General features: G+C 38.0%; 1 protein-coding gene across 1 annotated transcript; it reads right to left on the minus strand.

Moving 5' to 3' along the window:
- Positions 1-27: 27 nt before the first annotated feature.
- On the minus strand, positions 28-4,773 carry LOC146464108 (uncharacterized). Its single transcript, XM_085130221.1, has 3 exons — positions 4,677-4,773; positions 714-976; positions 28-270 (listed from the first exon to the last, which is right to left on the minus strand). Exons 1-3 carry the CDS (start codon positions 4,747-4,749, stop codon positions 148-150), a joined length of 459 nt encoding a protein of 152 aa, XP_084986347.1. The 5' UTR covers positions 4,750-4,773; the 3' UTR covers positions 28-147.
- Between the last annotated feature and the right edge of the window lie 5,957 nt (positions 4,774-10,730).

Genomic DNA, 10,730 nt, shown 5'->3' on the forward strand with positions numbered 1-10,730 from the left:
TCAGTGTCCATAAAGGTCGTTGATTCCGTATCGTTTGTTGGCAGTAACGGGAAAAATTTCCATGCAAGAATCAAAATTGATTTTCTTCCTCAATCAACTGGAATTCTTATGAAGAACCGAGAAGGAGTCACTATTTTGTTATTTTCTTTACTTGCCTTTTTGACAGTTATTTCCTGTGAATCCAGCAGTACACAAACAACGATATCCTCTGTCTGTAAAACCGGATTGACAGGTTCCTTTGTTCTTGCAAGGGTTGCTTGCACAAGCGCTCTGAGACAGCAAGAGACAAACGACATATGATCCACATCAGAGTGGAAATGGCATTTGGAACTCGAAATTGAAACATGCACAGCGCGAATGGTAATTTATTTTAAAAATCGTTCAAGCCAGAGAAATGAGATTGCCTTCACGTCAGGAGTTCATTATTCACACACACAGTTAATCGTTCTGAAATTTATCTGCCAGAGTCGCACAAAACTACTCGGAGTAATCACCTTTTTCCCACTAATCTGAGGCTTTGAATAAAGACCCCGCGGTCATGTAAAAAGCTCTCCATAGCAGTTGCAGAAGAGCGGATGAGTATACTTAGCAGAACTGGAAGGCGAGTACTCCGAGCGATAAACTTGGTGTTAAGAGACCAGAAGACGGATTATGGGCGAGAAAGATAAGAAATTTAGGTTGAGATTTTGAGACATACAGTAAATGTTTCTCACCTTAGTTCCATGGTATACGTAGATAGGATTTTCCTCCAGTTCATTCTCATGTCCTTCATGCGTAGAATTATTCAATTCACACTTGTAATGTCCAGTTGGACTTGCCGCCATTTTGAAATTATAGCTCACACAGTTGGGTTCGATGTAACAAACAGTCCTGCATAAACCTTCTTCTAAGACGTCAGCGACATTTATCACGTGATTTATCAGACGTTTGCCAGTAAACTTTTCAGCAGGACTAAACAACAGAGAACGACATTGGTCTGAAAAAAAAATTACTTTGACTAAGATTGTTACGCAATGCATTTTCTATATGATCGGCCCCTTCCCAGAAATTCCCCCCTGAATTTAAAACTGGTTTGTTGTAGACGACAAAAGAGAAAAAAGGAAATAACAAAGCCAAAAAACTTCGAGCCCTTCTCCACACACGTTCTTTAAAAGGCAATTACAATTAATACTAAACAGAAGGTCGATGCATATAATTTGTCAGTCAATATAGATATACATCAGATTTCTTAAGAATTCACTTGCTCTCAACCAAATGGAAACTAAACAGAACATTATATCTGGAATCATACCACGGCATACGGTTTAGAGACACCTTAAAGTTTCGAAGGATATTTAAAAGGTGGCTCTGGACCCTTCTCATAGAATTTTTTGTAACTTTGCAAAAAGTTATATCTGAACATGCTGATTACAGTTTCATGACGATGACTTGAAGAAAGATGAAGTTAGAATTAAGCTCTTACAAGGAACATGGGACCATTGTCACAAGTTTAAGTTCCCTTCAAAGGGTATACGCGGAAAACAAAGAAAGTTGAATCACACGTGGCTGGTCAACAATAAATGGCTCAGATATTCCGTATCCAGAGACTTTGTATGATGTGTGTATTGTGTGTTGTTCGGGAAACCGGCAAGAGCATCACCTAATCAGGTAGGGACATTCAGTTCCACTAAAGGAGTGTCAGACTGGGGTAACATTGAGAGGCTTGTGAAATTACATACCAGTCAGCCATCCCCCCACCACGATGCTGTGATCAAAGGTGATAACTATTTAAGCATTGCGAGTGGAAAGCAGAAAGACATTTGCAGTCATCTATCATCGCAAGTTACATCAACTATTGAGAGAAATCGCCACATCTTGAAGGCAATACTTGATGTAATTGTTTTATGACGTTCTCGTTACTTCTTTGACCACAGCTGCATTTTGTTTAATATTTAATTTTTCTTGTTCAATATGGACTCCTGGCATTTGCCAAATTTAAGCGTCCAGATTGCACCAGATTGCATCTCAGAGTACTAAAATTTTTAAAATTTTCCGGGGGGGGGGGCATGCCCCCGGACCACCCTAGTAAGTCGCGACTTCGTCGCTCCAAATGGGCGCTCTCGCGCCCATATTGCCAATATTCTGAATTATGAAAAGGCTAGGAACGCCCCTGACTATACTCTTCCAGCTTCTTTCAGTGATTAATTAAATCTTAACCGAGACACAGATTCACGTAAGTGTTTTTTTTTAAATCTTAGCCGAGCAAATTCTTAGATGTGGAATAAATATGTGTTAATCTTATTCTGTATTGCTGAATTAACCGTGTTTAAGAAGAGTTTAGACATGATTATGCTCACGCCCTATCGGGGCTCTGCTCTCAAAATAAGTCACCCACTGTTACTTTAATATCGCCAGCCCACTAAAGCTGAATTGCGAAAAATTTACAAACTTTAATTATCCATAATAATGAATTATAAACAAAGTTAAAAAGATTTAAAAAAAATTACTTCAATTCGTTCTTAAAATTGCTGCGAATTTGGTGTCGAAATCGCTAGTGTAAAAGGGTCCTTTGAGCCGGTTGCACAGGAACAAGTTTCCTTTTACAAGCTTGCTTGGTTGGGTTTAAAATAATCGTCTATACGACATAATTTTTGTTAATTTTCCTTTGACAACTCCTTTTTCAAAAGTCGGAAAAATAGCTTTTGATGAAGAAGCTTGTCAAGTAGCGAAAATCAATTCTGTTATCGACGGGCTGGAAGTTTTCCCTGAGAATTTTTACAAGTTATATTTACTAACGTGCACGTGAGAAATTGCCAAGCGTTTCCCTTCTCATTTTCATGTGCAAATATACATTGTCAAGCATGATTAATCGTGGAAAACTTGTTCGCGCGTTTCATACGAGCAAGTGCAAATTATCTGAAATCTTATGTCGAGAAAACTTGCCGGTGTCCAAAATAATTAAAAAATATGTCACGTTATTTAAGGTTACTTATGGGGAAGAAAGGTCGAGTTTTTCTCAAATAATTTTTTTAGATAACTGTTAAAACAAGAAAGGGATGCAAAGTTTCGTGAAAACAGCCGTTAGAAATCTTAAAAAGAACGCGACCTATCTAAAAAACAACGGTTTGTAGGAAAAGCGGTGAGCGAGCGAAGGTGTCATAATCCAATTTATGCGGGCTGTGTTGAGATATTACGCGGCAAAATTTACCCGCGATCTTGAATTACCGGCAAACTTGCATATTTTTGTTTACATCGTGTTCATCGCAAGGTCACGGCGTTGGATGTAAAATTTTCCTGTGACACAGCGTTCCTTTTTGGATTCAAGAATTGCGTAAAAGGTTGTTATGAAGAAAGTAAAACTAGAAAAGTCACCTTGGGTGACAGTTAAGAAAAAACCCAGCCCAAAGAAGGTCGAAAAATCATTTGACGAAAGCAAAAAATTTCAGCTGGCAGAGAGCCACAAGGGTTCTTGGTACAACCAGTCAGATTTTCTATAACTGCCTCGGCAGTAGAGAAATTCAAGGACGAGAAATCGGATAGTGGAGAGTCGAACATCAGTTCGGAGTCCGAAATCGAAGATGCCGGCGACAATCCAGCCACTTTCGCCGTTGTTGACCGGCTGAAAATAAGCAGCGAACCTCAGCACGCAGCCTCGTGTACTGATAGCGGTGAGAAGTGCGTGTCTCGTGTCAACTCCGCTGGGGCTGCCAATTTCATGTTCTGCGTCTATCTGCCGCTTTCTTCTTTGTTTTGGTTTAGCCGGTGGCTTTCTCGCGCCTGACTTAACTTTTCCCATAACGAAATCGCTTTTATATAATATTACAGTAACACTAAATGCTTACAGAACTCCCCAGGGAATGCTTCTTTGTGTTTGATTGGCCGGCGGCGTGAGCGCGTTGACAATAATTTTAACGAGGTGCGAAAACTCGGAAAATGTTTCGAGGCCGAAAACACGGGTTTTGTTTTTGCGCGAATTCCCCATCTTCAAATGAATTAATAGAGTATGTAGATTTGCCAGATTTCAACCAAATTTGGCCAAAATGGTCATCAGATATTAATGCATCAAAGTGTGTCAGGCTCTTACGAAATTCAAAATATTTTTCCCGTGACGTGTTAACATCTGACGGGACTACAAAAATTTTCCATTGTCCATCTTTAGGATGGGTTTTCTCACAAACCAATAGGAATAAAGAAAAAGCCTGACACACTTTGTTAGCCTATTATCTCCTGATTGATATTGTGCAGTCTGTTTGATTTTGCGCCTTTACGTGAGAGTGGGTAATTCAGTTAAGTACACGTGCAGGCCTCTGAGCGCTTATGTATCCAACAAAATAAAAAAAACATTGATATTTTCGCAAACTTCACAGTGATATATAGTTTTCCGTGGTTTTATCGAAAGCAGCGCGCGTACGCTAGATTTCCCTGGAGGCACTCGCGAAACATGAAAGTAACCTTAAGTTTCAATAGTGTTAATTAAATATTACAATTTCAGTAAAAGATGAAACATTAAAAAAAAAGAGAAACGTAAAGGATTGTGCTGCGTCACAAAAACTTGTCAAGGAAGAAAAGCTAAATTCACATAGCTTGCCAAGCTATAAATTTAATTTAATCATCTTATTAGATATCAGTAAAGTTTGTTTCTGAACGGAACATTATGAGACGGCTAAACTGATTGAGGTGACTAACCACTGACTAACCTTGAGAACAGCTGCCGCCCGGTATCAGACGAAATGACAAGTACAAAACGCAGAAAAAAACCCTGGAATGCATCAAGTGTGGGTTAGTTATTCGCCTGGGTAGAAGAAATTTGGCACGACGTTCATTCGTGATGTTTGCGCGCCTGATCAGGAGCGTAAATATCTGCCGTTAGCTGATAACACATACCGTTTTGTTATTGTTAAAACTATGAAAGTTCCAGTAACCAATGACTACTGGTAACAAAAACCACAAAAAATGTCAATTAATAGTTGATGGCTTAACGAAAATAAAAGAATTAATGAATTTATACACATCTCTAGATGGCGCTGTAATTTTAAACAAGATCGCGGCAAATCTTTTCGTGGTTGTTGTTTTAAACGCGATGTTTTAAGCAGGTTGGCGACTGATCCACTCCGAACAGTCATTTATTTCCAGAATTAGTAATCGAGCTAATTTGAGTAAACGCCATGATTTGAATTTTAATTTAACAAAACATTTAAAGTGCCCCTGGGACGAAAATTCTCATTTTCCATCTTTTTGCATTTTCGTGTAGAATATGACCTTCTTACTCATGTTACCAAATTTCAATCCTTTAGGGCGATTTGAAGTATTTTCTTTTAGCCTTTTGTTCGAGATTTCAAGGCGGCCATTACTTAGCCTTGTTCCGGAAGTTAACAAGGACCCTTGCTGCAAATTACAGGAAGTGACATCATTAGCTCAACGCGAAAAATTCCACATGGCTAATTTTCATATGGATTCTACTTCATAAGCTGTCAGTTCTGCTATTGCGAACTAAATAACAGCAGAATACAGTTTATGAAGTAGAAGTAGTAATGCAAAAAGATGGAAAATGAAATTTTCGTCCCAGGGGCACTTTAAAAATTTGCAATTAGGTGGTAGCAAACCTGTCCTAATATTATTCACTGTTTGCTTCACTGCTCGCCTCTAATGTGTAAGTGAGTTATCGTGGCAGTTATGTACGCAACTTAAGAAATTGCAAAAAGAAAACCTGAAAAAATATTCAGGTTTGAACTGGATTCGAACCCATGACCTCTGCATCAAGCCGACTGGGAGCTGGTCATTTTACAAACTGTTCACCTCCAATACTACTAAAACAACTATATTCGACCCGTTTGACTGTGTAATACATTTGTCTTGCTTCTCACTGCTTAGCACATTGCGTTTGCCCTAAACAATGAAAAAAGGCAAAGTAATAGGACATATATGTTCTAACTTTTCTGGGAAAGAAGCTAAAATCGCCTTGTCTCTCCAACGTTATTTTGTTTACATATATTAAAAAAAAAACGCTGTGTATTTTAGGTACAATTTAAGGTGATAAAAATACAAAATATACTTAAAAAGGTACATGTCACCTGTCGATGAACTGGGAAGATGCACGAGATGAATTATAGTACCTGCACGACTGACAATGAAGAATTGATAAAATAATGTCAGAATGAGTGCACGCTTGGGTTGGTTGGTGAGAATTAGGGAGATTAATCAAATATACTTTCAACACATGTAACAAACGGTTCCCTTTTCGGTCTTTTTTCTCAGAAACCAAAATCAAATTTTTCCTATCAATATGTTTCACGGGCGCTTTAACTGTCTGCGCATGCGCGAGTTGAAGTTTGCTTAAGGCGAACAAGCTAAGTAAACACCACTGACAGAACAATACAGGACGAATTACCACCATGAACAAACAATAGCAAAGTATCGGTATTTTTCACTTGTTCATGTCACTATGGATCTTGGCGCGTCGCACAGCTTCCTTGGAAATCAGTTTTTCAGTGCAAATAACGCCCTAACAAAGAATTTTCTGTTTAACTCTCACCCTGACTTCATCTTCTGTGGGCTATTTCCTTGTTCCTGGTCCCTTGGGAAGCCCAAAAAGTGTCTCAGGGGACATTTTCGGACACACTGATTCGATTGGAAGCTTTTAGAAGAATATTTTATATCGTCCAAAAATCGACTTTCTTCCAAGGGGTTAGTCCATGGTTTTTGGCCAAAAATGACCAAAATTTGAAGTCGACATTTTTCACTTTTTTATGTTTCAAGGGATCTCGGGCTGTCGTAAAACTCCCTTGGGAATCATTTTTAAGTGCAAATAACGCCCTAACAAAGAATTTTCTGTTTAACTCTCACCCTAACTTCATCTTTTGTGGGCTATTTCTTTGTCCCTGATCCCTTTGGAGGCCTGAAAAGTGTCTCAGGGGACATTTTCGGACGCACTGCTTTGATTGGAAGCTTTAAAAAAGAATATTTGTATTTCGTCCAAAATTCGACTATTCTTAAGGGGTTAGTCCATGGTTTTTGGCCAAAAATGACCAAATTTTGAAGTCGGCATTTTTCACATGTTTATGTCCCTAGGGTTCTCGGTGTGTCGTTAAACTCCCATTGGAATCACTTTTTAAGTTCAAATATCGTACTGACAAAGATTTTTCTGTTAAACTCTCACCCTGACTTCATCTTTTGTGGGAGTTTCTTTATCCTTGGTCTCTTGGGAGGCCTGAAAAGTGTCTCAGGGGACATTTTCGGACACACTGATTCGATTGGAAGCTTTAAAAAAGAATATTTGTATTTCGTCCAAAAATCGACTTTTTTGCAAGGGGTAAGTCAATGTTTTTTGGCAAAAAATGACCAAATTTTGAAGTCTGCATTTTATACTTCTTTATGTCCCTAAGGATCTCGGCGTGTCGTAAAACTCCCTTGGGAATCATTTTCAAGTGCAAATAACGCCCTGACAAAGAATTTTCTGTTTAACTCTCACCATGTCTTCATCTTTTGTGGACTGTTTCTTTGTCCCTGGTACCTTGGTAGGACTAATAAGTGTCTCAGGGGACCTTTTTTGGATACAGTGATTTGATTGGAAGCTTTTAGAAGAATATTTGTATTTCGTTCCAAAATCGACTTTTTTCCAAGGGGTAAATCCATGGTTTTGGGCCAAAAATGACCATATTTTGAAGTCGGCATTTTTCACTTGTTTATATCCCTAGGGATCATGGTGTGTCGTGAAACTCCCTGGGAAATCATTTCTAAGTGCAAATAACGCCTTGACAAAGAATTTTCTGTTTAACTCTCACCCTGACTTCATCTTTTGTGGGCTATTTCTTTGTTCCTGGTCCCTTGGGAGGCCGAAAAAAAGTCTCAGGGGACATTTTCAGACACACTGATTCGATTGGAAGCTTGTAAAATAATGTTTGTATTTCGTCCAAATATCGACATTTTTCCAAGGGGTAAGTCCATGATTTTTGGCCAAAAATGACCAAATTAAGTCGGCATTTTTCGCTTGTTTATGTCCCTAGGGATCTCGGCGTGTCGTAAAACTCCCTTGCGAATCGTTTTTTTAAAGCTCTCGATGTTGTTACTGTTCTTCGTTTGATTGTATTAAAGTTTTGTGGCTTTGAATGAATTGGTAGAACAAAAGAGGAAGCTAGTAAAAAGTGGATTTCGAATTATCATAGTTCGCGACGAATTTTCGGTCAGGATATGGCGTATCGTCTTCCCTGGACTCTCCGAGCCAGGCCATCTGGCGTGTGTAGACATGTATTGAAGTAAAAACCGGCCATATGCCTTTTATCTTAAAAAAGATCTGTTTGCATCTTAATTGTTATAGTTTACATGAATTTCCTATGTACCGGAGATGTTTAAAAACTTACCAAGGTCGGCTGGATAGTTTTTCGTCGTTAATCGTACCCTCTGTTGGAGGAGTTGGTAAAACAAAATTTACTTGTGCTCTTCGCGTCGCGCAGAGTCCGTGGAAAAACAGCTTGTTCATCTCGGAGACTTTGTTCCTTGTCATCAAAGTCTTTCATTGAGTGAGTCAACAACCTCTTATGATCATCTCATTAAGTGAGCTTGCTACAATCAGGAGACAGACCTTGACAGTGAAACGAAGCAAGCCCCTTCCAATAGGTTTTTCCTGTCACCACCTGTTTAAAAGTGATGAATAGTGTCTTAAGAAATCGTGGTTTGGATTCTACAAACGCTGTTATTTTCAAGAACTGCTTCGATCGGTTACGGATTTATTAGTGTTGAAATGGCTAGCTTACTCTTACTCCTGCTCTTACTCTTTTTGAAAGGTTCCGAACAAGGGTTCAGAAGATGCACTAATATACAGTATATCAAAATAAGGCAGGCGTCCTGAGGTACAGCAACAGATGAACAACAGAGAAGAAGCAAGCCGCCAAGGAATTGCTGTAGGCACTTAACGGACTCAATCGATGTTGCAAGCCTTACAACGGAACATTGGTAGCATTACGGCAGCTAAATGTGGACAGTGGTATCGTTTTTTGTAAACGTATTTACCACTATGTCTAAGTGGCGGCGACGAAGTTGAAGGATAATTTTTACAGGTCTTACAGCGAATTTGAATTTTCTTTTCCAATAGTTAAGTGTCATGATGACATTAGTGTTTGTCTTTTCGCACTAGAGAATGTTACCTTTACGGAAATAGTTTCGTAAAGATGCAATAGATTGTTAGTGCTTATATATGCAAATCGCGTTAATGAATATATTTTCTAAAATGCTTGTTCAATGATGCAATTGATCGTGTTTTTTGCGCTTTTTTTGCTTAAATAAACATGCATTTCCTGAAAATGAATGTCAAAAGGACCTATCGTTTGTCTGTTTATGCCGTTGAATGTTATACTTGTGCCAATGTCGTTCCTGAAGGTTTTTTTTTTGCAAACGAAGTTTATTTTGGTGTTAATGAAAGTATATTCACCTAAATGATATTATTACTATTATTGTTATCATTATTATTATTATTATTATTATTATTATTATTATTATTATTATTATTATTATTATCATTATTATTTTCCAATCCTGATAGTGGAAACAGCTTCTTGCCATACTGCAGTACTATGTTTTTCATGTGTAAGCTGCTTACACATCAAAATAAAATTAACTTAAAGGAAGAGAGTATGGATAGGATTTTGCCAAATTTAAATGTCTATTCTAGGAGGTGTAATGTAATGGACTGTTTTTTTAAATCGAAGAACTAGGCCTTTAATCGCACTTTTTTTTCTTCAAAACCCAACGTGAGTTTGCCGGCAAAGAAAACTGATATAAGAAGTAGTATTTTTTTATTCCGTATTTTCGTGAACGAAGCACTGGCTTCTGAAACGTTACACAACAAAGTAACATGATTCTTTGGCTCGTGAGTGTTTGTTTGATGCTGAAAAACTTTAATTATATGGCAGCTGGTTTATGTCATGAAGGGTACTGACAAATCCCAGGGCCCAATTGTTCAAAACCCGATTAAGCTAATCCTTGATTAATCTAATCAATGAAGATTCTTCCAAACGATTTTGATTCTCAGTTTTGCCTTAAACTTTACTATAACATTAGCTTAAAGTGGCGCTGTCACGGACATTTTTTGTTGTATGTTGGTGAAAAGTGCTCAAATAGTTTACAAAGCTCCTCTTTGCGACCATAAAATTGCTCTTAGAGCATCGGAAAGAAGATTTGAAACGATTTCTCGGAGCAAAAAAAATAAACATTTTTTACCCATTTTCCAAGATACATAGGAGGAACTTGAAAAAAATGGCCAATTTTCTCGAGTTGAAATCCATTTCCATCCTAGCCATCCCCAGCTAACGATGAATGATACTAGTTTCTGTGCACTGGTAGGGTTATTGTTAAAATAAACTGAACCATTATTTTGACGTTTACAACCATACAAACATGATTTTTGTCTATTCAAAGTGACTCTAAAAATAGGTGACACTGCTCCTTTAAAAGTAGCTTTCAAAACCATTTTAAACGAGCGAGGTGAAAACTTCGGTTAATTTTTAATCGTGGATTAGGAAAAAAACAATTTGCTCAATTTATCGTAATTTGTAAAATGAACGGTGTAAAACGCGCGTTTTGATTGGTGTAAGAGAGTTTGTTATTAGAGTAGAGACGCACGAATGATGACATCGAGTTGTGTGATCGCCCCACGTGATCAGATTCTAGAGTCCAGTCAGGATGACAGGGCAACAAAGTTTTGCAAACTGTTTTTGATGGAAATTATTCAGATTCATTGGAAGAATTGTTTGCACCAC

The sequence above is a fragment of the Pavona decussata genome, unplaced genomic scaffold, assembly GCF_977016875.1.
Source record: "Pavona decussata unplaced genomic scaffold, jaPavDecu1.1 SCAFFOLD_169, whole genome shotgun sequence".
Classification (NCBI taxonomy): Eukaryota; Metazoa; Cnidaria; class Anthozoa; order Scleractinia; family Agariciidae; genus Pavona; species Pavona decussata.

Bases quoted from the DNA above. Each gene is read 5' to 3' on its own strand.
- LOC146464108 (XM_085130221.1), bottom strand. From the start codon at position 4,749: ATGCATTCCAGGGTTTTTTTCTGCGTTTTGTACTTGTCATTTCGTCTG. The intron at 977-4,676 runs GTTAGTCAGTGG...TTTTTTTTTCAG, and splicing joins GGGCGGCAGCTGTTCTCAAG to ACCAATGTCGTTCTCTGTTG. The intron at 271-713 runs GTGAGAAACATT...TTGCTGTCTCAG, and splicing joins ACGTATACCATGGAACTAAG to AGCGCTTGTGCAAGCAACCC.